The sequence below is a fragment of the Bidens hawaiensis genome, unplaced genomic scaffold (assembly GCF_021521415.1).
Source record: "Bidens hawaiensis isolate Kalapana, Puna unplaced genomic scaffold, B.hawaiensis_p1.1 tig00002123_1, whole genome shotgun sequence".
NCBI lineage: Eukaryota > Viridiplantae > Streptophyta > Magnoliopsida > Asterales > Asteraceae > Bidens > Bidens hawaiensis.
In genome coordinates, this window is record NW_027491112.1 from 897,739 (window position 1) to 925,293 (window position 27,555).

The 27,555-nt window shown below is 35.3% G+C and overlaps 3 protein-coding genes across 4 annotated transcripts; 2 read left to right on the plus strand and 1 right to left on the minus strand.

Moving 5' to 3' along the window:
• The first annotated feature begins 597 nt into the window (after positions 1 to 597).
• On the plus strand, positions 598 to 3,407 carry LOC143606068 (plant cysteine oxidase 2-like). Its single transcript, XM_077081966.1, has 5 exons — positions 598 to 835; positions 917 to 1,020; positions 1,954 to 2,116; positions 2,201 to 2,404; positions 3,077 to 3,407. The coding sequence occupies exons 1-5, from the start codon at positions 598 to 600 to the stop codon at positions 3,205 to 3,207; spliced, it is 840 nt and encodes a 279-aa protein (XP_076938081.1). The 3' UTR covers positions 3,208 to 3,407.
• A 9,225-nt stretch (positions 3,408 to 12,632) lies between these two features.
• On the plus strand, positions 12,633 to 19,327 carry LOC143606797 (putative inactive leucine-rich repeat receptor-like protein kinase At3g03770). 2 transcript variants are annotated; one of them, XM_077082450.1, is made up of 7 exons: positions 12,633 to 13,139; positions 14,075 to 15,451; positions 16,578 to 16,711; positions 17,080 to 17,320; positions 17,389 to 17,591; positions 18,723 to 18,781; positions 18,863 to 19,327. In XM_077082450.1, exons 2-7 carry the CDS (start codon positions 14,098 to 14,100, stop codon positions 19,212 to 19,214), a joined length of 2,343 nt encoding a protein of 780 aa, XP_076938565.1. In that variant the 5' UTR covers positions 12,633 to 13,139; positions 14,075 to 14,097; the 3' UTR covers positions 19,215 to 19,327. The 2 variants fall into 2 exon arrangements, with proteins under 2 accessions (XP_076938565.1, XP_076938570.1); XM_077082455.1 differs by having other exon boundaries at positions 12,634 to 13,139; positions 18,732 to 18,781; positions 18,863 to 19,326.
• A 978-nt stretch (positions 19,328 to 20,305) lies between these two features.
• On the minus strand, positions 20,306 to 25,752 carry LOC143606814 (putative zinc metalloprotease EGY1, chloroplastic). Its single transcript, XM_077082460.1, has 10 exons — positions 25,338 to 25,752; positions 22,857 to 23,321; positions 22,628 to 22,768; positions 21,892 to 21,993; positions 21,591 to 21,802; positions 21,436 to 21,486; positions 21,202 to 21,271; positions 21,046 to 21,114; positions 20,843 to 20,893; positions 20,306 to 20,593 (listed from the first exon to the last, which is right to left on the minus strand). Exons 1-10 carry the CDS (start codon positions 25,716 to 25,718, stop codon positions 20,435 to 20,437), a joined length of 1,701 nt encoding a protein of 566 aa, XP_076938575.1. The 5' UTR covers positions 25,719 to 25,752; the 3' UTR covers positions 20,306 to 20,434.
• Positions 25,753 to 27,555: the final 1,803 nt, after the last annotated feature.

Consider the following 27,555-nt stretch of genomic DNA (forward strand, 5'->3'; position numbering starts at 1 on the left):
ACACACTAGTATGTGTATGTATATATGTAAAGTGTGACACATTATATTAAGTAGTATACCAACATATTTATAGGTGTCAGGTGTGTAAAAAGCTTTTAAAAGTTAGAGATGAAAGAATATATGCTTTTAGCGAATAAATAATCAATTGATTAGAGAAACTATAAAATAAACTCTTATTATTTTAATATAACTTTTGTTTTTTTTTGTTTTTTGTTTTTTTGTTAGTTGAAAAGGTTATCCAACGACTTCTCCAAATTTTCCTCAAAAAGTCGCATGAGTTCACATAATATCTTTTATTTGTAAACTAATTACCTTACAACTGATAAGTCTAAACTATGTACGGTTAGTGGATTGATAATGAATCTTTCTCTCTCTCTAGAACAACAACTTCTTACATTAATAACTGCCCCTGGTTTTTTCTCACAGTATTAAACAGATCTTTTAATCCACGTATCATGCATAGATCAACATGTGTGTTCCACCTATCAATTCCTTGTCAATATTAATAGACTGGGTAGCATGCAAATTGTTAAAAGTTGTCGATTATTGAATCCAAGAGGTTTGGTTTCAATTTTCAAATCGTGTTATTGTTCAAATATGAGGACCGAGGCGAGTGATTCGGGTAAGAAGCCGATGATCAATGGCAATGCTAAAGACAACCATGTTGATAAGAGGACCAAGAAGAAGAAACGTGGTCGGGAAACTAAGCAGAAGGTGCAACCTCCTCTTGTCATGTTTCCTTTGCAAAGGCTGTATATGTCGTGTTTGGATGTGTTTAAAGGTGCTGGCACTGTTCCTTCACCTTCTGAAGCTCAGTGGCTTCGTTTTGTTATCGGTGAGTGAATTAAATTTGCATTTGACTAATTCTTTTTGAGCCAATTTCGATCATAATAATATTTAACAAGTTTTGTTGTAGATGGTTTATCGCCGGATGATTTTGGACTAAGGAAGAATCTGCGATTTATTGATTTGGATGGTACCATACTATTTACTGTCATATGCCAGTCTGAAAACTTTATGGTAATGTTCATCACAAATTAGTATTTATTTATTATAATTCTCATTATATATATAGTTCATGATTTGTAAATTCAGGTTTATTCGTTGGTCGTTCAAAAAATGAGTAATAATATATTAACAATCATAGTAACAGATTTAGGTGGTGTCATTTAGAGTGTCCACTGATCACACATACTAAATGGTAATGTTTTGATTGACCAACTATTTGTAAAATTAAATGGAGACAATTGTAAAGTCATAAAAAAAGATAATAAAATCATATAACCATATTATGGTAAAGATATTTTTCAAGAAACTATAATTATTGTTCATTATTTCTTCGTTTTTATCTGTATAATTTAACTAAAATCATCATCTTCTATAAATTTTGTTTGTACTTCAGAAAAATTCACATTCAATTCTCAACATCTATCTATATCTTACTTATAAAAATTTATTTTATTACTATTTTTATTCTTTGTACTCACATAATTATACGGAGTGATTATAAGTTAGTATTACTCTGTGCTATATATTAATTAAAGAGATGGAGTTTAGTCAGATTACAATGAAGAATGTGATGTGGAAACTAAACAAGTAAAAAAATTTATTTTCAATGAAAAATCTTACTTATAAATATTTATTTTATTACTCTTTTTCTTTCTACTCACATAATTATACATAGTGATTTATAAGTTACTATTACTCTGTGCTATTTATTAAACTATTAAAGACACGGAGATTACAATGAAGAATGTGACGTGGAAGCTAAATAAGTAAAAAATCTATATTTTCGATAAAAAGTAATAGTGTGTAAGAAATAAGAATGTGATGTGGAAGCTAAATAAGTAAAAATCTATATATTCGATAAATAGTAATACAAAGTGTGAGATGTGAATATTCTAACATTTGTGTTTAAGGCCGCAACGTTCTAACTATGCCATTTTGTTGTAGGTGTATGTTCTCTTTTTGCCGGAAAACGCAGTCATACCTCTCCATAGCCATCCTGGGATGACTGTTTTCAGCAAGCTTTTGATTGGAGACGTGCACATGAAAGCATATGATTTCGTTAATGATCCTAATGCCATTGATCATAACGGCCCATCGTCGTCCCAATGTAAGTGTTTGATCTAGTTTACACAATATATATGGGTAATATGTTATATTTGTGTGTTGCTAAATGTTGTTTGATTTATTATAGTGAAACTGGCATGCTTGAAAGAGGAAGGTGTCTTGACAGCCCCATGCGAAACTAAAGTATTGTTTCCTACATCAGGAGGAAACATACACGAGTTCACGGCTATAACACCATGCGCCATCCTTGATGTGGCCGGACCGCCTTTCTCTAGAGAAGAAGGTCGAGATTGTTTGTACTATAAAGATGTCACACATGAAATCCCACCAAGTAAGCAATCAATCATCAACTACATATATAAATGCAGTCCATATTTTAGAATATTACATATAAAAGGCGAACGGGGGTTGCATGCAAAATATTTTCGGTAATGTTTTATCTTTAACCACTAAAAAAAAGTTTTAAGAACAGGAAAATTATCAGAATAGACATTCTGATACAAATTTATGCAAAATAGGCGTAGTAATTTTTTTTAAAAAAATAGACTAGGCCAATAGAATTTCAACACATACACACTCGGGCACCACTAGACACCAAATAATGCTTGACAAAAATTCGTGCAAAAGTGAGTTGGCACATCCCCAGCTCCCCTAACATGACATGTGTCTCAACAGGCTTTCAGAGGTGTCCAAACATGAATAAACGGGCACCTCTAGAGTCTTGAAAGAGAAGACACCTGTGTAGCCCCTTTTTTTTAATGTTTAAGTGTATGTGTCACCTAGTTGAGATGGTTGATCATTATATGTGTTGGCGGGCTACATTGGTGTCTAGCGATGCCCAAGTGGATTATGTGTCAACATCTGATTTATTGTCTATAATATGTATTTGCATACATTTTAAAGAAATTTGGGTTAAACATGATTATTTAAGAAATAAGTCAATTGGATCGAACAATAAGATTTTTTAATTTTGGTTGACGATTTACTTCAAATGTTTTGGTAGATGAAAACACGATGAAGAAAGAAGACGGCAAGGATTATCGATGGTTAAAGGAGATTGAAGTTCCAAGAGAGTCACTGAAAATGGATAGTGTCGCGTATCTTGGTCGGAAGATTGTGGAGTTTAGTCTGTAAAGCAGTTTTTCGTTCTTGTTGCTTAGTTAAGGAATAAAAATTCGCTCTCGAAGATCGATTGATGCGATGTCTCGTGTTTAGTGTTTGTTTTATCGTTTGCTTGTTGTATGTAAAACGTTTCTAATGTGCAATGTTTAAGTTATTACTTTGTGTTGTAACTTGTAAACCTTTTATATTTTAGTTTTTATCATTTCATCAATAATGCCTAATTTTTTTTATTTTTTTATTTTTTGTTTTTTTACTTTTTACACAAGTTCTAACATAATTCAGCTTAGTGATCCAAAATTTAGGATTATTCATATTAATTACTTCTCTGAAAGTAATTATCATAAATTTAATCTGAGACTTGGTGTTGCATTTAGTCTCTTTTAAACGCGTATCTAATTAAAGTTGCTTAATGTGCGACCTTCTATGATCTTGTCAAACGCGATTTTTTCAAATGATGTTTATTAGTGGATACATGCCAAACGAAAATTATTTATTTTGATGATCTTAAAACTTATAAAAGTCTAAACATAGATGTTAATTGTTAATTTAAGATACATACATGGCTAGATGCTCATAGAGTATGCCTCCCATTTGTCAAAAATTAACAAAATCAACATCAACGTCACGATCAATACATAATCTTACTGTGGAGTACAGAGGATCGCTCTCACGTTCTAGCCGCGAAACGTATGGACCAAAAATTCACATATTAGCGCGTAATTCAGTTAACGACAAATCAGCTACATATTTCATGACCATAAATGGTTTATAAAACTTAGTCATGTTTCAAACTATTAAAACTTAGCCTACTGAGCTAAAAGTAATTTATAAAAGGCCCATCAGAAGCATTTTTTATAATTTGTATATAACCTTAATAAATCAAGAACATTTGAAAATCATTAGGACAAAGAAGTTTTGGTATTTGAGCAATGATATTAATCATATATAACAAACCCCAAACAACATATTATAATTATACACTTAATTACACATATACTTCATGGTCACTATTTTATATTTTTTTAACTGCAACAACTTAAATATACGCTATTACTCTATTAGAGTTGGTGATAGCGTATAAAGCAGTGCCAACAATCATCTCTCTCCATTTTTTCATTGTCACCACCGCTCATTGATTCACACTAACAATCACAATATGTATACGATCGTCAATTGCCACAAATATTTGCATCGAAGTATATCGCCATAGTTGTCGTTCCCATCTAGCCATCTTGGATTTAGTGGAGTGTGATGAGGTCTCCGGCTCTTCGAATAATCAAGAAGGACAAAAGGCACTGAATTGATTAAGGGGTTTTGAATGAGTTACTTGTAAACTGATTCAAAACACAAAACCGTGGCTAGAACCCGGTTTCTCTCTATCTCTCTTTAGATAACTAGAGAAAGAAGATGCAAATGAGAAGGTTATGGTGGCTAAACCCATTTTAGATTAAAATCTGTAACTCTTGGTGTATGACACTAATTTAAGTGTGATTTAAAGAAGATGTGGGGATTAGAGGTAGACTTAGGCAAAACCCTTTTTCCGGACTCGCGGGCACAAATAAAGTTCCACTCCCTCAGTCCCTTAGAGAACCATACCCGGAACCAGTTCCACCTCTATCCAGTAATAACCTGAACCCCACCTGGCCAAAAACCAATAAAACCTTGTCAAAAACCCAAACCCGACCATATCGAGAACCAGATCCTACTGACCATGTTCTTGACCTTGTTGACCAAACCTGAAACCGGGTTTTTTAAAATCCCGATATGTGCATAGGCGATTAATTGAAGATGGGTCGAAGCATTCAGGGCCTAATGATGCATCAAAGTTCAAACTAGAGTTGTAAAAAAACCGTCTGGAACTGGTTAACCGAAAACTGAACCGGACCGGTTTCAGTCAAACCGGTTCCCAAACCGAACCAAACTGCCGATTCGTATAGAGGTTCGGCCCTTTCACAATCAAACCCGTCTTCTTTTTTTTTTTTTTGCCTAAAACCGGGTCTAAACCAAAACGAACCGGCGTTGATCAGTTTGACAAGTTCTACGCTGAGACTGGTTTCCAAATCGAACCAGTTGGGACTTGGGACAAACCGGTTTTGACCATGCAAAAACCAAACCGCTTCGATTTAGAAATCGGTTCGGTTTGAAAAAAAAAACGGTTTTGTACCCCTCTAGTTCAAACTATTAAAGCTTAGCCCAATGGACCTTGAATAGTTTATTACTGGCCCATCAGAAGCCTTTTATATACAACCTTAATTACATTGTTGACTTCAAGTCTTCAATGTGATTGAAGAGACGACAATTCGGCATTTGAGTAACGATACAACTTTGATTAACGAACATAGATGAATATAATTAAACAAATATAAATAAACATAAATGAACACAAAAGAACAAATATAAAACATATTAGGGTGATATAATTTGTAAAATACAAATATTGTTTAATTATTTTCTATTAATATTGAAACGAACATAAATGCAGCGGCGAATCTTCATTGGGGCTAGGGGTGGCCCCGGCCCCCCCTGTTTTTTTGTGCAGTAGTGTAAATTTACCCGTTTTCGGCCGAAAAGTTTTATACGTAGTGTAAGTTTAACCTTTTTTGGCCGAAAATTTGAGTCCGACCCCCCCCTCGTTTGTGAAATTTTGAGCTCCCCCCCCCGGGTGCCTCAGTCCAAGCTTCGCCACTGCATAAATGAACTAACATAAACAAACGTTCACAAATATAAATGAATGAGCGAAACATGTGTTTCATGTTCGTTCGTTTTATCAGATGAACACACATTTTTTGTTTATGTTCATTCGTTAATCAACGAACATTAACAGACATATCGTCAAACAATTCACGAATCATGAACTTCACTAAACTTTTGATTCGTTTAACGACCTGATTATAACACTAATTTAATTGTGATTTTAACCTAGTTCTATTTTTATGCTGGGAAAAAAATATAATAATAATAATAATAATAATAATAAGAGTTGCATCTAAGGGCCCACTACCTTTTGTCGTACCATTGGCTTCTTTTTTTCTACCCTACCAAATGGTGCATGATGCAACGTGATGGGTTTCTTTTACCTTTTCATGTTTGGTGGGAACCATTCTCTTTTTATTATCAAACAAAATTTATTTAAGTACATTTGTCTCGTTATTCATTTAAATCCATATTATTTTTACAACATATGATATTCTGTTTTGGGTCGATACAAAAATATTAAATGCCTAAAAGGCTAGAACTCCTTTACAAAAAGCGATGTAACGTGTCTTTATATCAAACATTCGTAACGGGGATAGATAAATCTGGGATCAATAATCATTCAAACGATCAAGTTTTATAATTTCAAAACATTATTTAATGTTGTTTTCTTGTGATTTAATCTAATTACTCATTGAAGCAATTGTAAGAGTGATAAGATTATAGATTACAACATTTTGCAACTTTGTTTTCTGTTCATAAGCAAGTTCTTCTCCATAACATAATTTAACTCTGATCTTCGTTTCCATTCATTTTTTTCACAATAATTAGTGAAGAGAAATATGGTACCCAAACTCTATGTGGATCCTATATGGGTCAACCCGGAAGTTAAAATCTCGCCAAAGATCAAATCCAGCGTGTCACAAAATCAACGGCTAGTTTTACTCTACCATGACCTTGGTTGGCTCTGTGCGAAGATAGTTGGACAAATCAGATGTGAGGGGCCGTAACCAGAAACGATTATTCTCAACAAAAGGGACCCACTCAATGAGAGTGACGTTTACCCACATTTAGTATAAACAGAAAGTCTCCAATCAAGCAAAAAAAAAAAATTCTTCACCTTCATTTACATTTCTCATATCTCTTTATTGATTCTCACGTCGAAGGTTGGTCACAAGAATCTCCCCCCCCCCCCCCCCGCGCGCATGTGACGAGACTAACAACGCACAATATTGCAATTTCTCAAGCCTTCAATCGGATACAAATCGTCTCCATACTTGTGAGAAACTCTGGCCTATAATTACATGCATATTTAATTATGTTAAACCATCCATCGCATCGTCTTTCGGATACATTTAAAATCATGTTTATTTCATGTTTTAGATCGACCTGTTTTAAGTTCATTTAGGACTACAATATAGATAGTATGTTACTTCACAATTGTCTTAAGTTTTGGTGAAATTGTGAAAAGACAAAAGGTCCTACGTGTAATTGATACCCACCTTCCGTTCTCCGCATCCAAAGTTCTTTGCTTAATTAGAGTTGCTTCAGATTTTTAATTCTCAATTTTTAGAACATCCTTTATGATGAGGAGCTTCGAAGCCCCTCTCTAGTGCCACGTCAGCGCCACGTAATCATCGGGGGCTTCGAAGCCCCCAACCAATAATGCCCCGTTGTGGTTTAAAGGCCATTAGCGTCCATATATATATATATGTATATATATATATACACGTGTGGAGAGAGAGAGAGAGAGGAAAGTAAGGGGCCCCGCTAATTTTGTTCAACCGCGCCGGCTGTTCAAAAGACCGGATCCTCGCCGCCCACTCTCCGTTCGCGCCCCCTGCGATGTTTGCCGTCCTTGGCGCCCCATAGCGTATGGTCTTAAGGCCGGCTTATAACTTTCTTTTTTTTTAAATTGACTTAAAAAATGTAACTTATTCTGCATTAGATCTACATTCTTTATAGTATAAAATTATATGAAAATTTTACTTTATTTTCTATTACATTGGCTTTAATTATTTCTTATTTTCTTGAGTTTTAAACCAATTTGAATAATAAAAACTAAATCAATTTTAGTAAAAAATACATTCTAGTTACATAAAATTCAATATATATATATATATATATTCGTAAATAAACACTGCTAAATAAAAAAAAGAAAAAGAAAAAAATGTTCAAAGTAATAAAAATGATTTTGATTAGAGAAATAATACTTTTAACACATGGTTATGAATAAGAATACCTCAAATAAAATTAAAAGTATGACACGCTTTAAGTTTTTGGCTCTATAGCTTAATTAGCCTAAACAAACCAACAAATATGAAATATTATGAACTTTAGATGTTTTATTCAGGCAAAATTGTTTTGGTGCAAAGTTCCTTGATCCTATATTTGTTTCCTTTCACTTTTTGAATTGTGTTTGATAGAATTAGAATTTTGTTTATTAAAAGTTTTATATAGATATTTTAATCAATAATTGCATTTAATATTTAATCCGTAACAATAAATGGTTTATTCAATTGCAATGAGATCCACCTTGTAATTTTTATTAACATTTAACACCAACCAAACTACATCTAGATAATGGGTAAGCGAGCAACAAGTTGCGCTGCTATCCCCTTTTGGATCGCAAAGCCTATTCTACTAAATATAAATCCTTGGTTTCTCGGGCTCTGCGAGTCACAGTGGACCACCTTCTGCACCCGTTCCAAGAAGCGAACCGCCTCGGGAGCTAGAGATCCAAATGTGTCGAAGGAAAATGGAATGAACACGTGCTGATTCTCCAAACACGCTGCCTCATGCTTAGCAACCTTCCTAGATTCCGCCCTCAAAACCGTCTGTCTCGGAACGAAACCACTATCTCTCAGCCCCACCAACGGGGACATCCCAGTGAGGTCGACACATGCATGCTTACCCTCTGCCCATCCAAACACAAGAACGTCCGCAGGACGCAGTGTAGATCTTCCCTCTCTCGGATCAGTCAGAAAGTTAACAGGTGCCTCTTTTTTGGCTGAGATCCCGGCACGCCTAAGCACATCCCATAAGACATCTCTAACCCAGTCATGACGATACTTGAACCCCGACAATTCCTTACAATGGAGGGCATGCTCACCAAATTTATCCAAACAGGCTTTTTTACAAATTGGACTTGATTCGTCTGGAGGGAAAATAGGAATCATGAGCCGGTATTTAAGGATGGCTCTGTATTCAACTGCCGACATCCGTTGCCCAAGACCTTCAATGAGCACAACAGTCAAAAAATCTTGGGCATGAGCCCCCTTGAGACAAGCAAAAACTACCTTTTGTCTCGGTGTCATATCGAATCGGTCCTTCAAATCATGTACGTGTTTACCATAAAGAGCACTCGCCAAGGTTTGTTGAGGTTTCTTGGGGGCGGTCTCCTTATCAGTAAAACCACCTAGATCAAGGTCCGGAAGAGTTGTTCCAATATTACCAAGTGCAAGGGAGTAGTTAGTATGTACCCCCATAACCCCAGCGCTTCGCAAGATGTGGTCCTGCAATTTCCACGACTGGGCCCTGGAAGCCACAAAGGCATATGCAGAGACATCCTCAGCCAAGAAAATTCCTAAGCCTCCGCAACGCATAGGAAAGAAGGCCAACCTCCACTGGAAGTCCCCAAAATACGGTCCTCCACGCACAACAATATCTTCAATTGCAATTTATCAACTAAATATAACTATTTAGTAATAGCCTGTCTCATCAAATCTGTATGTATATTTTATAATATATTCGTGTACTATATTAATATATACTACTTTACATGGAGGTATGTAACTAAAATATCAAAATAAAAACCCTTAAGAAAAAAAGAAACAAAATAGACAAACCAGTGAACCACGTAGAACACTCATATAGCACTTGACTTGACCTTGTAGTAGAAATCCATAGCTGTCCAGATTATGACAACCATATATAGTACACCAATAAAATATAATAAATAAGTAACCATGCATCACTCATGAATAAAATATATTCTATAACATGATCATTTTACTTCTTTTTTGAAGTACTATTACATGAAAATAACTATAGCATAGCCACTAATAGGAGGGTATGTAAGACTGAGGGGTGTGGGGCTTCAACGGGGGCGCTAGAGCCCCTCCGCTAGCGCCCCCCAGGCGCTAACACCACACCACCAGGGCGCTAGCGGGGGCGCTAACGGGGTGCTAGCGGGAAAACCAAGGCAGACGTGAGCCGGTTAGCGGGAGAAGAGAGAGAGCTGCACATCTTTTTATGTTTTTTGGACCGTTGGGAGCCAAAGAAACCAAAAAAAAAATATTTTTCCTATATAATTATGCTCCATTTCACCCATTTTTATACCAAAACTTCAAACCTTCACCCAAAATCAATTCATCTTCTCAACTTTTTAAAAAAAAATGGCTGGAAATTGGTTCCCAAACCTTGATTCAGATTATCTTGACGACGATTTATGGTCGTCACCGCACCAACCGATGTTTTATTCGGAGCCGCAAGAATCATCCGGCTTTCAACCATCCAACACACAACCGTCTCCTAACTTTGTTGTTCCAGAGACACAAGAATCACACGGTGAAGCTACGGGACCAAAAAGACGCGTCCACCGGAAAAAACCAGTTGCAACGGACGGGTCGGGACCGGCTTCGACTTCGAGGACGAAACGGAAAGCCACTCCGTGGTCATCGGATGAGAAGGAAGCCTTGTGTTGGGCTTGGATAGTCATTTTTGAGGATCGGCGTTGCGGTAATTGTTTTAACGTTTTTAAAAAAGATTTTTAATAAAAAGGTTAAATAAAAAAGTTAAATGGAAATCTAATTTATTTATTCATTTTGCAGCCGACTACCAACAGAGAAAGATTTTTTGGACAAAGGTTAAGGAGACGTTCTACATGCTCGTTGGGAGTACAGAGCGGAACCCCGATATGATTTCGGGTCGGTGGTCCGAAATCAGAAAATTTGTCGGCTTGTTTACTAATCTTTTTAACAGGAACAGCGGTCGTATGAGACCAAGTGGCAGTGATGATTTGGCGGTTTACAATTTCACGGTCGAAGAGTGGAAGCAGGAGTGTTTGCGGAGGTATGGGATGGTGAAGACGTGGGACGATTTAAAGTTGTGGGACAGGTTGAAAAGGTGTTCCAAGTGGGTTGAGCTGGTGGCGCCGGACTTTGATGCGGAAGTAGGGCCGAAACGGACTAAAACTAGTTCGTCTGGAGCGTATAGCACTTCAACCGGGTCGGATTGCCGCGTTAGATTCGACCTAAACATTGCGGAGGAGGAAACGTCTTCACCACCGAGGAGGCGGCCATTGGGAAGGGACGCCAAGGGGAAAAAACCGGCTGAGGGGGAAGCCGTAAACATCACCAACCTTGTTGAATCCCTCAATAAATTCAACAAAACCATGGAGGTGGTCTCTTATGACAAAAAGGAAAAAAGTCGAATGAGAGATTTGGACTTTCTTACTAGAGACTTCAGTAACCTAAATCCAGTCGATCAAATGCTAATGGAAAAGCAAAAGGAACGTATCCGAAAGAGGTTGATCGAAGAAGACCAAGCCGAAGAATAAGAAGAATGTTTCTTTTTAGTACTTTAATTTTTATTTTATTTTTAGATATTAATATGTTTTTTTAATAATTTATGAGTTTTTTTATTAATACGTTGTTTGAATATGTTTATAAAAAAAATAGAAAAAAATTTCGCTGGAGCCCCTCCACACCAGGGGCCAGGGGCTCCAACACCCCCTTATCCAGTTTCCCTCTCTGCTACACGTCATAATATTATTGGTTCTTGGCTCTTAAAGCCCCCCACACCCCTTAGTCTAAGCTACTTGACTCACATACTCACATGAGCTTGTTTAAACATGAACTTGATTTATTTAATTTCGAAAAATTAGATTTTAATAATACAAAATATAAGTTATAATGATAACTTATATTTATATTTAGACTAATAATAATTCTAACCTTTATACTGTCGACAAGAACAATCTGGTAGCATAATCATCGTAGATTTTACACTTAATTTACATTTAAGTTATGTTTCATTTCGCTAGTATGCTTTTCCATTTCATTCATAATATATCATTATGGTGAGAGAAATCGAGTGAAAGTTAAGTATAAATCTATGATGATTATGCTAAAAGGATTATTCTTGACAACGAAAGTAAAAGAGAATATTATCATTGGTCAAAGTATAAGTAAATATGCTTTATTATCGGCCAATAGACAGTAGTTTATATTATTAAACGGTAATTTTCCTTTCATTTAAGAAACATTAGATTATTTTAATTTTAAACTCATACTTAATTATTTTAATTAATTTGTTCCTTAACTATATATATGATATTATGATCTATATAATATATATTTTGTTGTAACTATATGTTATATATCAATGATCCTCGGCTCAAGTGATAAATGTAAAGCAACTGAAGATTATAATTTATAAAATAAGACGTCTTGTATTCAAGTTTTATATCATGATAAGGCACGGTTCATGTGTTAAAAAGTAAAATCTCTAATTATAGTATATCTATATATGAAAAAAATAATAATATATGTATTTAGTCAAATTTTATGTACCACGAAAAACTCTTGTTTAAGAAATGGCTCAAATCATTCACCGGGTCATTCTTTCTTACTTTTAAGCGGTCATAATAATAATAATAATAATAATAATAATAATAATAATATATGATTATATCATCATTTATAGTTTATACAACTTGTGTATCTTTATACACTGTGTGTGTGTGTTGCAGCCTTTGCCTTTCTGGACATGCATTAAACACACACACATAAAGGTGAAACATTTAAAGTGCAAGAAAGAATCTTAAAAAACATAACCTTTCACTTTTTCATCTCATCTTGCAACCACCTTAACTGTGTGTTCTTGTCATATTATCATATCACTGTGTGTGTGACACAAATGTTGTATAGAGAAACCTCAACTAAATTTGTAGCTAGTTTGGTCTCTTGTCATTTTAGTAAATTATTATTATTATTATTAAGGTCAAGGTGATTATTATTTGACTTCATTTCAAAGGTTCCACTGTTTTAATAATTTAATTTTCTAGTTGTGTATTTTTGTCTATGTGCATATGATATCATGTGGTTTTAATTGGTTTTGATCTTAATGTTCCTAACATATATATAGGAACTCATGTTTTCAACTGGTCCCACTAATTACCTTCATCTACATTCTTAGCATCTCTAGTTGCAATAACAACATTGCTTCATCAGCACTCAAATTCAAAGGTAACCCTCTAAATTAATCTTGAATATGTATAAACTATAGTTGTTAAATGCGATAAGGCGCGGTTTCTAGGCGAGGCGAGGCAATTGCGCCTTAGTTTTCGGTTCAGGCGAGTATCCCGGCAGGATTCCTGCCAGATTTCTACTTTTATCGGGTTTTTATGGTCGGGTTGTTTGAGTTTTTGGCAAGGAAAAAGTGACCCGATAACCGACTCGTTTAAATTTCAGGTTAGTCGGGTCGGGTTTTTCGGTTTTTGGGTTTAGATGTAAAATGATGAAAAAAAAAAGTTTTTAGTTTTTTTAGACAAAAAAATATTATCAAAATGCACATTGCCCATAGAAAAATATTATCAAACTTTAAACATCATTTGATGGTATGATATCATAATGTTCAAAAGTCCCAAAACGCTTTTATAAGAAATAGATGATAAATGTTGGGATTTTGGGTTTCGGGCTTTGCGGGTCAGGTTGTTTGGGTTTTTTGTTGGAAAAAAGTAACTAATAACCGAACCATTTAAGTTTCCGGTTGATCAGGTTTCAGGTTTTTCGGGTATTCTCTAATTCGGGTTCGGGTGGCTTTAGATGCGGGTCGGGTTTCGGATAAAAATGACAACCCTACTTTTATACAAGGAAAACTAAGTTTTTACACTAATATTATAGAACTTTTGGTACTAACTAGATGATATTAAATGTTATATAATAGCCTTTGTTTACTTTATTTCAAAAAAATACTATTTTTCTAATACAAAATATATATTTTTTTATTATTTTTTCATTGTATGTATTTTTTCTCACGACCTCGTTTTTAGCCTTGCGCCTAGTCCCTAGACGAGGTGGATGCACCTTGCGTGCGCCTAACGCTTTTGATAACTATGGCATAAACATATGGTTTTGTGTAACTCATCAAAAAATTGATAACAATCTGTTCATGTTTGTAGGATCTTGATATGTTCTAAACCCAATGGCAAAGACCACTTATTCGCCGCAACTCGTAGTTGTACTCGTGGCTATTCTATTTGTACCATTACATTGTTCCAACCCACATAATAATATTACTCAACAACAAACTCTTTTAAGGATACAACATCTTTTATATTACCCTGTTGTTCTTAGTACTTGGAACAATGCAACTGATTTTTGCAACACACTTCAAACTTCATTTGTGACAGTTGTTTGTTATGAACATATAGTGACACAACTTCACATTATCAATACCGACAAACCGCCCCCGTTGCCTAAAGATTTCTCTATAGACGAGTTTTTCGCGACACTCGTAACGCTTCCAAGTTTAAAAGTACTTAAACTTGTTTCATTAGGACTATGGGGGCGGTTACCCGCCACTATTACCGAACTCTCGTCGCTAGAAATACTTAACGTTAGTTCGAATCACTTATCCGGTACAATCCCACCCGAAATCACATCGTTGACCGGTCTCCAATCGTTAGTACTTGATAACAACGAGTTCACGGGCTGGGTCCCGGCCCGTGTTGGATTATTATCAAACTTATCGGTTTTGAGTTTGAAAAACAATTCGTTAAACGGGTTGTTGCCCGTATCGTTAGAAAATTTAGTTGATCTTCGGGTTCTTATGCTTTCGCATAATAATATATCGGGCCCGGTGCCCGATTTGCATAGTTTGAGAAACCTTCAAGTTCTTGAACTTGAAGGTAATTTTCTGGGACCCGAGTTTCCTCGGGTCACAGATAGAATTATTTCCATCGTGTTAAGAGATAATAAATTTACCGCGGGTCTACCCGACAAACTACATTCGTTTTATCAACTTAAGAAGCTAGACATTGCTTTAAACCGATTCATGGGACCGTTTCCGAGTTCTATACTATCGTTACCTTCGGTAACTTATATCAACATCGAAGGGAACCGGTTTACGGGTAAGCTTTTCGACGATCTAGCGTGTAACCCCGAGCTCGAATTCGTTGACTTGTCGTCTAATCTTTTGACCGGGAGCTTACCGGGCTGTCTTGTGTCATCGAAGGCTCGGAATGTGGTTTATGATGGGAACTGTTTGAGTTCAAACAATGGCAATGCGGTTAAGAATCAAAAGCCGATATCGTTTTGTAGCAATGAGGCTTTGGCTGTTGGGATCATTCCTAGACATCATAAAGACGGTATGGGCTCGAAAGTAGCTCTTGCTTTCGGGCTCACCGGAGGGGTTATTGGCGGGATATTGTTAGTTGGTGTAGTGTTCTTGATTTTTCGACAAGTTAACGGTAAAAAGGCGGTGAAACCGCCAATGCAGCCAGTACCGGAAAATGCTCCAGCTTCTTATTATACTTCAAAGATGCTTTCAGATGCAAGTAAGTTTCTTTTTTTAACTGATTTTTTTTTTAAATTTATTTATATATATTTTTTGAGCGGCTAACTGACACACTCACTATGTAAACACCTTGATACCATTAGGTTATTCAGTAGGCCTGTAAACGAATCGAACGTTCTGTGAACTGTTCGGCGGGAAGTTCGTTTATTTAATAAACGAACGAATATGAACAAAAACTTTGTGTTCGTTTAATTAAATGAACGAACATGAACACATGTTTCGTTCGTTCAATTATGTTTGTGAACGTTCGTTTACGTTCATTTAGGGGTGGCAATTGTGACCCATTGGGTTGAATGGGTTGTATTAAAATGTATATAATGGGTCAGAATGGGTCAAACTAAAAAATATTGATTGAAACGGGTCAAAATAGGTTGACATTTCTCGAGATTTTTTTTATGGAACGGAGAAAAACGGAGGAAATTTTTTAGTACTTTTACTTTTTTAGATTTTAATTTATATTTCGAGTTATGATTTTTTAATTATTTTTTTATTTATATTTAGAACGGCTAACTGACACACTCACTATGTAAACACCTTGATACCATTAGGTTATTCGGTAGGCCTGTAAACGAATTGAACGCTCTGTGAATTGTTCAGCGGGAAGTTCGTTTATTTAATAAACGGACAAACATGAACAAAAGATTTGTGTTCGTTTAATTAAATTAACGAACATGAACACGTGTTTCGTTCGTTCATTAATGTTTGTGAACGTTTATTTATGTTCGTTTATGTGCGTTTATTTATATTCGTTTACATATTAATAGCAATATTAAACACTATCTAGAAGATTTATATACTTAATGATTTTATATTTGTTCATTTGTGTTCATTTAAGTTTGTTTATCTTCATTTATGTTCGTTAACTGTTCGTTTAGATTTTAAGCAAACAAACACGTAGATGTTCATTTTTTAAATAAACGAACACGAACACAAAATATGTGTTCGATTAAGTGTTCGTGTTCATGTTCGGTTAAAGTTAATGAACGAACACGAACATGCCCTTGTTCATGTTCGATCGGTTCGTTTACAGGCATATTATTCGGTATCACAAAATTACTTATACGCTTGTTTGCACTCATTTAACAACTAATTATTCCATCTCAAAGGATATGTAAGTCAAACAATGAAGCTTGGATCACTTGCTGTGCCCGCTCACCGAGCCTTCGCATTGGAGGAGCTCGAGGAAGCGACTAATGGATTTAATACATCTACTTTCATGGGTGAAGGGTCTCATGGTCAGGTACATTTTATTATTTAATATGAGACAGAATTACAGAAATTGTCCTTTATGTTTACACTCAATTTCAGTAGTTGTCATTTATCTTTAATAGTAACATATTTTGTACTTTACGTTTCCAAATGTTACACCGTTTGTCCTTTAACCCTAACCCAGTTAGTTTTTATCGTTAAGTCTGGTCATGTGCCTTGCACATGAGGGTAAATTAGTCATTTTACCAACTTATTAAAAAAATATTTTAAAAAATAAAAGAATACATACATACATATATATATATATATATATATATATATATATATATATATATTGCTTGTTTCTTTTAACATCAAATTCGGTTATGAACTTATGATGACTTCTTATTTGAATATTAGATGTACAGAGGCCGACTTAAGGACGGGTCATATGTAGCCATACAATGCATGAAAATGAAACGAAATCATAATACGCAAACGCTTACTCGTCACATAGAGTTGGTCTCAAAGCTTAGACACCAGCATTTAGTAAGTGTTGTTGGACACTGCATCGAGTTTTATCTTGATGATTCAAGTGTCAGCAGGTTGTTTGTGGTGTTCGAGTATGCACCGAACGGGTCGCTTAGAGACTGGATTTCTGGTAAACTTTATAAAAATGTTTATATATAAGTATAAACAAAAAAAGTATTAATTGAGTTGTTTTGATAGGAAAGAACAGTGGAAGAACGTTGTCGGGGAGTCAACGAATAGCGGCTGCAATCGGCATAGTGAAGGGGATTCAGTTTCTGCATTCCGGTATTGTTCCACGAATGTTCTCGAATCTGAAGATAACGGATGTTTTGTTGGATCAGAATCTTGCTGCAAAGATTAGTTGCTACAATCTGCCATTGTTGGATCAGCATTACGAAAAGGTAATCATGAGGAAATACTTTACGTCATGGGGGTGTTAAACGGGTCGTGTTTGTGAATTGGCGGGTCCAATTCGAACACAATCCGAACGACCGAACCCCAAAATCGTGTAAGATACGTGAACCTGAACATGATCTGCATATTCGCAGGTTGACCCGAACACTACCCATTTGACCCGAAAGTTTTTTATATTTTATTGTTTTCACATATTAATACTTGAAAGTACGGGTGGCAAATGTGACCCGTTGGATTGAATGGGTTGTAATAAAATGTATATAATGGGTCAGAATGAGTCAAACTAAAAAAAGAAAATGATTGAAACGGGTCAAAACTGGTTGACATTTCATGAGGTTTTTAATATTTTTTTTTTATTTTTATGGAACGAGAAAAACGGAGGAAACTTTCTAGTATTTTTACTTTTTTATTTATATTTGGAGTTATAATTTTGTAATTATTTTATTTTTTTGAATTTTTTATTGAGGGGTTTCTGAAATCTCAACCCATTTTGACCCATTTCAAAAACCCATCATTAAAATTTTTTAAAAAAAATAATTAAAAAATCATAACTCAAAATATAAATAAAACTAAAAAATAAAAAAACTAAAAAGTTTCCTCAGTTTTTCTTGTTCCATTTAAAAAAAAAACTCGAGAAATGTTAACCTGTTTTGACCCGTTTCAATCATTTTCTTTTTTTTAGTTTGACCCATTCCGACCCATTATATAAATTTTATTACAACCCATTCAACCCAATGGGTCACATTTGCCACCCCCAACTTGAAAGTTACAAGTTTTACAGCCAAAAAAAACAAATTTTTATAAAACAATTACATTTTTATAATAAGGTCTTAAGTCAATTTCTCTTTTAGTTTTAAATTTTGATATAAAATACCCAAGCAATTTAATTTATTACATACAAAACATTTTTAAAAAATAAAAAATAAATAAACGGGTTTGGCAGGCCAACCCGCGAGCCCGACCCATTTAGTTAAACCCGTTCGCTGGCTCGACCCGAAACTGACCCGAACTTGTGTATACCAGACCCAAATCCGCAAATTTGCTTTGTGTCAGAAGTTCACACCCCTACTTCACGATAGAACAATTTAACATTTGTCTAATGAGTTATGATATTCGAGATTCAACAGGACGGTGTGAAAGGTTATTTCAACAGATTAAAAGAACCAAAACGCGTGAGGTACGCAACAAACACATACAAAACTATTGTATTACCAATTCATGTGTTCTTAGTTTCTTACACTTTCCTCAAATCTTTTAGCAATCCAGAGAAACTTGACGTGTACGATTTCGGTGTGATACTACTCGAAATCATTTCGGGGAGACCGTTACGCACACCGAACGAAGTAGAGTCAGTAAAAGAACAGTTTCAGACCGGACTTGCTGATGATGCAGCTGTAAAGGACATGGTTGATCCAGCAGTTCGTGACGCGTGTTCTGATCAATCCGTAACGACAATGGCGGAGATCTGCAGTAGGTGTTTGGCCGACGATCCGTTAGAAAGACCTTCTGTGGAGGATATGTTATGGAATATGCAATTTGCTGCACAAGTTCAGGATGCTTGGAATAGTAGTGAAGGGTCTCCGGTTGAGCCTGCAGTCACACAGCGGTAGCTTTACTTGCAGTATGCAAATAAGTGTGTACTAAAATCTTCCGACGAATTCGATTTGTAAAGAGGATTAGGGTTGTTTTTAGTTGTAGGTTACTGTTTTTTGTGACATGCATTGTAACAATAATGTGTAATAATGATTTCTGTTATGAGTTAGTAATGAAACTCGAGTTTTTTCAGTAGTTTTGAAATTTGGAATATACTAATTAGATCGGCGGATTGCTCTCATGTGTAACTGTGGATATTAACTAAAGGCGGATCAATGTTATTTCGTCGGTTGAGTATTCAGAAGTTAGTTAATAACTGTTGCTACAATGACTACGAGCTGGTATTGGTGCCGGGTTAGGCCGTGTCTACACTGTCTAGCATTCCAGAATTCAGATATGATATGCAACATGTATAACGAGCAGCTTGCATCCCGGGATTCAGATATGAGATGCAAAAGTTAAATGAGTACAACTTGGCTAGTTGGATTCAGATATGAGATGCAAAAGTTAAACGAGTACAACTTGGCTAGTTGAAATACGTTACGGGCCCATAACTCATAAGTAGTAGCCGGAAAGGTCTCAAGGCCATAGGCGGATTCCCAACTGTCTAACCCGGATTCCAAACCGGTTTTTTGGTGAGCTGGGCCATTTTATAAACCGGGTTGGCCGGGCCCAGGCTGGTTGTTTTCAACACCTCTAACCTAACCCAAAGAAATACGCCATCTATCACAACTCGTCTTGAAGTTATGGGCCGTACTAATAAGCTTTAGTAACGATTATAAGTTGATTATCAGATGGTAAGTAGGAGTCACCACTCACCAGGATCAGACTCAACAGGCTGGGCCCTTGCAGAGCGTGCAAGTTCTCGAGGAGGTGTGTTGATGGGTGCATCTTTGGACCTCGTTTTCGCTCAGATCAATGAACCATAAGGTTTGCTGGAGTGCACAAGGTAATTGGGGCTTGGGAACAGCAATGGTGCAGAACCAGCTGATCAATAGACTCGCGGTGGCAGACGACTCCAGGGTCTATTACAGCAACCAGAACTGGTCCATTACATCTGACTTTTGATCCTAACTTTCCCAACCATTTTAAGAAAGAAAAGAAGACATCGAGAGCGAAAGTGGGACCCTTTAGCATAAATACTAACAAGAACAATTACAAAAAATACATTTGACTTGCTTTTGATTAAATATGAATACTACATTTTGTATGATTCTTTATATCCTATTTTGTTGTTTCATAATGTGGTTACAAGACCAATACCCAACTCTTCTGCCAGCTCGTCCCATACCGGTAGCAGTATCAAAACAACTAGAAATATGGCCACTGTAACGACCGTTCTCCTCCATGTCCCAACCTCCGTCACATCATTCAGGCAAGGCTTTTCCGGTGCCCTCTGTCAAATCATAATAATTCAACATCAAGAATAACTCATATTATACCGGAACCGGTATCTAGAGTATACAACAAAAAGTGATTCACGCACGAGAAATAGTCGTCATTTGACAACTTTACCCTTACTTTTTAAGAAAAGATGGATAATGCTTATAAGATACAAAGGTAAAGTTGTCATTGTCAAGACACAACTAAAAGTTGTATGCCGATAATAATCCTTGTAAGGGTAGTTTTGACCTTGCAGTCATACCTGGCATATCAGCACATACAATCCCCAAGGAAGCGATAACGGTCCCCCGAGCTGCATTCACAAGAGCATACCAGACGACATCAATACACTAACAGTGCCTTTCTCATAATATTATCATGTCTACGATGTTGATTTGCCAAAAGATCCGGGTTTTGATGAAGTTAAAAGAAAATATATTTAGAGGAATTAAAAAGTCAACATACCACTCCTAACCCGAGTAATGAATAAGTGGTCAAACCAAATCCAACGAGTGCATCCTTCCCAAAAGTACCCTGTTAGATCCACAACGGTATTTTCAAAATTAAAATTTTTAAACGTATATAAAAACCCATATGATAATAGTTCAATCAGTTTAAAACCTGAACCACTCTTCCGCCATCAAGACATCCGACTGGAAGCATATTAAAAGCCGTAGTAGTCAAACCGCACCTGCAAAGTCAATATCCCAATTTAAGAAACCAAATTTTAAGCTGAGAAGAAACTTTTGGATGTAGCATCAATATAGCTTTATATTTTGAAACAATTAAGCAGACATGACTGAAAACAACAAATTTGGACTAAAATATTAATAACATCAAAGAACAGTACATCACCAGCCAGCAATTACAAGCGGATGGATCGACACTGTGGCTCCATGCATCGCACTACATAAACAATAATAAACATTACCACAATAATCAGGATAAAAAAAACATTATAATCCAGTTATGATGAATGAATACATAAGTTCTTTTTTAAAATAACATACGTATATCCCAATGTGGCTCTACTGATGAGCCCAAGAAGTAACGAGCCCTGAAAAAGCATGCTTGGAACCTGCACCATATCGGCCGCAGCATCCGGTTTTGATGAAAGCAGCAGCCCAACAGCAAACATTGAAAGCGATAGCGCGGCCCCCGCAAACGGACCAGCTAAAGAAATGTCTACTTTCGTCTTTCTGTCAGGAAGAATCGATTTAAACTGCAAGATTCAAGAAACATATATCATTTTGAACACAAAGTAATAAACAGTAAGTAGATGTTTAGCTTCATAGATTTATAGAAATAAACCTGAGTAATTGCCCCGAAGCTTCCAAGAGTGATATTAGGAATAAAAAATGGAATGCTTAACTTTACTTTCTTTGGAAATGCAGCAAGAAAATGCCCAACTTCCTGCAGGCAAAATAACAAGAAAACTATAGATTATGCTAGTCATTATTTGTGTTAAAAAGTATGAATGAAAGAAAAAAAAATGCTTTGAAGTTAGGCCTGTAAAGGAACCGAAAGTTCAGTGAACCGTTCAGCAGGAAGTTTGATTATTTAATAAACGAACGAACATGATAAACTTTTGTTCATTTAACTAAATAAACGAACATAAACACATCAAGGCAGGCACAACCTTTTTGGAGGCCTAACTATAGTATAAGCCCAACACATTGCTGTTCATATTCACTATTAACTGGTTTTGCTCAGTTATGTTTGTTCGTGAACCGTTCATTTATACTGTTAATTCGTGAACCGTTCATTTATACTGTTAACGGACAAACATAAATGAACACAAACAAGAAAATCGCATCCGTTTAATTGTCCGCGCTTGATTGTTTGTTTGGCTAAAGTTAAAGGAACAAACACGAAAATGTTCGTTCGGTTCATTTACAGGCCTATTTGGAATAACTATAATGGTATCCTTATAACAAAAAAAATGAGCATGGTAGTTGAAAAGGCTAACAATTATTTAAATATTTTACCATATTATCAGTTTGAGCATTAAAGTTTTTAGAATAATATTAAAAATGGATCATCTTACGTGAAATAACTGAACACCCAAAACTCCATATGCTAAAGGCAAAGCTGATTCAACAAACGGATAAAGCAGTTGCATATCGGGCGGATCAATAGCATCGGGGTCCGTAAAGTACTTAACTATTTCAGGAGGAAGACGATTAATCTGGTCAACACAAACCATTTATTAATAAAACAATATAAGTTTTGATGCATTAATATTATGAGTAAAGAAATAGGAGCAAGATAAGTACCTGTGATGCAATTCCTAGCTCCACAGAGGATCCGATAGTCAAAACAAACAACAACAGAGCAATAACATATTGCCAAAGTGTTGTTGGCCCGGGTTCTGAAACCTCTTTCCTCAGCATACCAAAGCTGACCCGTGGGCCACCACGCGGGTCCGGGTCTTCTGAGTTGGGTTCCTCTACCATGAATAGATTATACTTATCGCCCATTATTTCAGTCAACTGACTCTGGAGTTTTGCAAATACAAGTTCTCGATTTCCTCTAAGATTTCCTAGAAAAAGAATGCCTTCACCAAAATCTCCAAACGGTTCCTCTTTTGTTACCCAAAAAGTTGAGTAACCGAAAAGTGTGTCCTTTATGAGCTTTACATCAGCCAGGTCAACCTTTTCTGGTCCAAGTAATTCCATGAGTTTAAACGAGTCAACTTGAAAATTGGTGTATGTTGAACCAATTGGAGAAATCGTTGGCGGCTGCATAATAAAAAAATGGAGCATTTGGTATTTAGATTTCCAAAAATAATCCAAACTCCAAAATCACTTTTTCCAGCAAACTATAGTGTTCTTTTAGCATTTCAAAAAAAATCACAAGGGAGAAATACTTGTAATGTTTCATTAGAGTTCATTATAGGCCGGTAAACATACCAAACATTGAGGGAGACGTTCGGCAAGAAGTTCGTTTATCTAAATAACAAACAAGCATGACAATTTTTTTGCTCATTTAGCTAAGCAAATGAAAACATAAACACATGTCTAGTTCGTTCGTTGAAGTTCGTGAACGTTCGCATATGTTCTTCATTTACGCTTGTTTATGTTGGCTCATATACGTTTATTTATGGTTGTTAGTTTAAGTTCGTTCGTTCATTTAAATTTTTTAGACTGACTACAATTTAGTCTAGTTTTATAGTTTTTTAGACCAGATAGATTAATAGTCATGTTTTTACTTTTAGTTGATGTTCGCTCGGTCATGTTCGTTCATCTATGTCAGTTCAATTATGTTTGCTCGTTTACGTTCGTGAACCATTTGTTTATACACTTAACACACAAACATAAAACAAACACGAACACGCTCAATTTCTTATCGAACGAACACGAACAAGAAAACCCTGTTCATTTACTTGTTCATGTTCGATCGTTTGTTCGCTTAAAGTTAAACGAGAGAGAATGAACATGTCCCATTGGTGATTGTTCAATTCGTTTACAAGCCTAGTTCATTCTTCTGCATTTGTAACTCTCTTAAAAAAACGGAACTTAATAAAATTGGAGTAGTTTCCTTTTGAGTCATTAAACTAACAAATTGACATATGTGACTGAAACTATCCATATTTTATCCATAATATTTCTATATTTATGCAAAGTAATTTGAAGAGCTTGTATGAGTGAACAACTGTGGGCAAATTGACAAGTGTAGTTGCAGATATCCATATTTTATCCACAAGGAATTGTTGTATTTCAATATTTTTGCACAAACAGTGATTTAAATAAACAGGTTAAACTAGGGGTGTGCAAAGTCGGTTCGGTTATGGAGGCTTAACCATAACCATAACCGAATGTCGATCAACCATCATTTATAGTTAAGTTTGGCTAATTGTCCAATGTATTTTGTTCTTGTAGGAAACGGTTCAGTTATGGTGTTCCAAGCTCAACTATTAAGTTTCAAAGCTAAAATATGCCCGTTCCAAGCTTGGTTATGGTGTTCCAAGCTCGGTTATAGACAGTTGTGGCATGAATTTAAATGCTCGAAACTAGCAATGGAGCTATAAAATATGCAAATAGATGTCTAAAATTTTAACAAACACAAACATATAAGGTTCTGTACGGTTCGGTTTCAGTTAAAGTCGGTTAACAAAGACACATTAACCGAATGGTCAGTTATTCAGATTCACTTAACCAATAACCATAACCGATCGGTTTCATTCAGTTATGATTGATTTATGTCAAATTTTCGGTTAACGGTTTTTCTGTTAGGTTTCGGTTTAACCATTTAAGTTAAATTCAATTAATATATGCACATTAACATAAACCATAACCAAATGGTCAGTTATTCAGATTCACTTAACCATAACTGATCGGTTTCATTCAGTTACGATTAATTTATGTCAAATTTTCGGTTAACGGTATTTCGGTTAGGTTTCCGTTTAACTGTTTAAGTTAATGTCAGTTAGCACATACACAATAACCAAAACCATAACCGAATGGTCAGTTATTCAGATTCACTTAACCATAACGTTTCATTCAGTTACAATTAATTTCAGTCAAATTTTCGGTTAACGGTCTTTCGGTTTAACTGTTTTAAGTTAAAGTCAGTTAGCAAATGCACATTAACCGAAACCATAACCGAAGTTATTCCGATTCACTTAACCATAACCAATCAGCTTCATTCGACTGCATTTTATTCCAATTAATTTCTTCAGTTAACAATTCATTTTTCATTTACACAAACTACTAACACATGTAAGCAATATATACACTAAACAAGTAAAAACTAACCCTAGAAGACACAGAAGCAGGTGGAGGCACCACATCCTTCTCCGAATCCGCCGCACTCTCCTCCGTCGAAATCGTAACCAAATTCGACTCCTGAGACACCTCCTTCTCCTCTCCACCACTTCCACCACTATTATTATTATTATCACCACTACCAGTAACACAACACTCAAATCCACCAAATAAACCTCTATTATTATTATTATTATCATTCAAACCTACAATTCGACAGTTACTGAACAAAATATTAATATGTTTCTCGTAATTCCGTCTGTCATAAAGTTTAAACCGGTCCGTGAAGTCATTACGGTTAGGTTTTAACCGGACGGTACGGAACCCTAGGTTTGGTGTGCTGGTGAAACTGCAGCTAGTGAGTGTAGCCATATGAATTGGATACTATTTGACGACGGTTTGTAACTGTAATGTGATATAGTTACAGAATATAATATAACTAACTTACAGGTTTGAATGGATTGGAGAAGAAATGAAATGAAATGAAATGAAATGAACAAGTGAAGGAATGAGTGTTTTATTATCTGAAACGATGGGCACAAATTTTTTATTATTTTATATTTTTTTATTATTTGTTTATTTTTCTTCATTTGTTTCAAATTATAAAAATAAATAAATAAATCTTAATACATTGCAATTTACAAATATGATCACATTGTCACTAGCGGTGTTCATAAAAATCCTAACCTAAATCCGTATGCAAAATATCAGAAAACCCGAATTCGAATATTCGAATTGTTATTTTGAAAATTTTCGGATAGTTCGGAATATATTTTTAAATTATTAAATTAAATATTTTTTTATAGATTTTGGATAATTTTCGGACAATTTCGGATTCTTCGGATTTCCGAAATATTTTTGAAAATAGTTATTTGAATTTTTTTTTAATTATTTTTTTTCCAGATTTTCGAATATCTGGTTCACTATCTGATCGGATAAATGATATTTGGATTCGGATAGAAAAATTCACTATTCAAAAGGTGCGGAGTGATCATGAAGGTATTTTGATGCTAATGCAATTGGATTTTGAATAGGAATGGAATGGATTCTTTGAAAAATTCATAATGTATTCGGTTAGTAAACTCATTAATGGATTGAAATCCTCCTTCTCGTACCCCGTACCCTTAAGACTAACAAACAAGTTGGGTCGGTCGGTTTCGGTTCGCAAAAGGTGGATTAGCAAAAGAGTTAATTTGTTCAAGTCGAAGATGGTTTCAAGTCAGGACAGGTTTTGCTTCGGTTCGGGACTGGTTTCAAATCAGGACATGTTTTTAGGTTTAAACGGGTTTCGGGTTAGGACGAGTTTCAGGTTGGAACAAGTTTCGGGACGACATCGGTTTTGGGTCAAAAGGGGTCTCAAGTCAAGACGGGTAACGGGTTGGGACAGGTTTGGTTTATCGTCGATATGTAAACGTGAAATTGTTCTTATAATAATTTAAAAAAATGGAGGGAGTACATTCTATTTATATCCCCCTATATATAGTGGTAATCACCAAATCAAGCATACCACACTTGATTAGATTGTTTAGTTCATACGTATCGTTTTAACCTTACAGAACACAGTTCTTTTGGTGATATTAATGCTTGTCACATACTTGATGCTTCTTTCTAAATTTGGATTTACATACATACTTATTACTCTTATTAGGTGTTTTGGCATATAAACTTCCTCATTGATACATTTATTATTATGTCCATTTTATATGCAAAGGCTACATTAGCAATTGTTTATTTCCAAAATTCATATATATTATCATTCATGTACATACTACATAGTTTATTGGGATATGGGTACATTTTCTTTCATTTAAATTTATTTTCAGAGTATTTAAAATATCTTAGGAAGTTTATCAAAAAATCTAATTATATATAAGGTCATCTACATATGAAAAAACGATAACGTATTAGGATCTAAATGTGAATACAACAATCACAGTTGTCTCGATCTTATTTTACATTATTTTAGTAATTTAGATCCTTGATAGAGCTTCATATAAAATTTAAAATCAAGGAACAATTCTCACTTTATATTACAATATCAACAAGACATCAAAAATTTAGTATATCCATCGCTAGAGAATAAGTACCTTCGTCATCAATTTCGGGTCAACATGAAAATCCATGTGTCAATAGATTTACCTTATATCACATAATTTCGCTCTCCACCCCCCACCCACACCCCGCATTTCTAAAATTCAGACAAAAGTGT

What these genes read in the sequence shown, in the direction of transcription:
- LOC143606068 (XM_077081966.1), top strand. Translation starts at nt 598, where the DNA reads ATGAGGACCGAGGCGAGTGATTCGGGTAAGAAGCCGATGATCAATGGC. An exon ending in GCCAGTCTGAAAACTTTATG is followed by an intron (nt 1,021 to 1,953) that starts GTAATGTTCATC and finishes ATTTTGTTGTAG; the next exon opens with GTGTATGTTCTCTTTTTGCC. An exon ending in CACACATGAAATCCCACCAA is followed by an intron (nt 2,405 to 3,076) that starts GTAAGCAATCAA and finishes ATGTTTTGGTAG; the next exon opens with ATGAAAACACGATGAAGAAA.
- LOC143606797 (XM_077082450.1), top strand. Translation starts at nt 14,098, where the DNA reads ATGGCAAAGACCACTTATTCGCCGCAACTCGTAGTTGTACTCGTGGCT. An exon ending in AAAGATGCTTTCAGATGCAA is followed by an intron (nt 15,452 to 16,577) that starts GTAAGTTTCTTT and finishes TCCATCTCAAAG; the next exon opens with GATATGTAAGTCAAACAATG. An exon ending in GCTTAGAGACTGGATTTCTG is followed by an intron (nt 17,321 to 17,388) that starts GTAAACTTTATA and finishes TTGTTTTGATAG; the next exon opens with GAAAGAACAGTGGAAGAACG.
- LOC143606814 (XM_077082460.1), bottom strand. Translation starts at nt 25,718, where the DNA reads ATGGCTACACTCACTAGCTGCAGTTTCACCAGCACACCAAACCTAGGG. An exon ending in AGAGCCACATTGGGATATAC is followed by an intron (nt 21,487 to 21,590) that starts GTATGTTATTTT and finishes TTGTTTATGTAG; the next exon opens with TGCGATGCATGGAGCCACAG. An exon ending in CCGCTTGTAATTGCTGGCTG is followed by an intron (nt 21,272 to 21,435) that starts GTGATGTACTGT and finishes TTGACTTTGCAG; the next exon opens with GTGCGGTTTGACTACTACGG.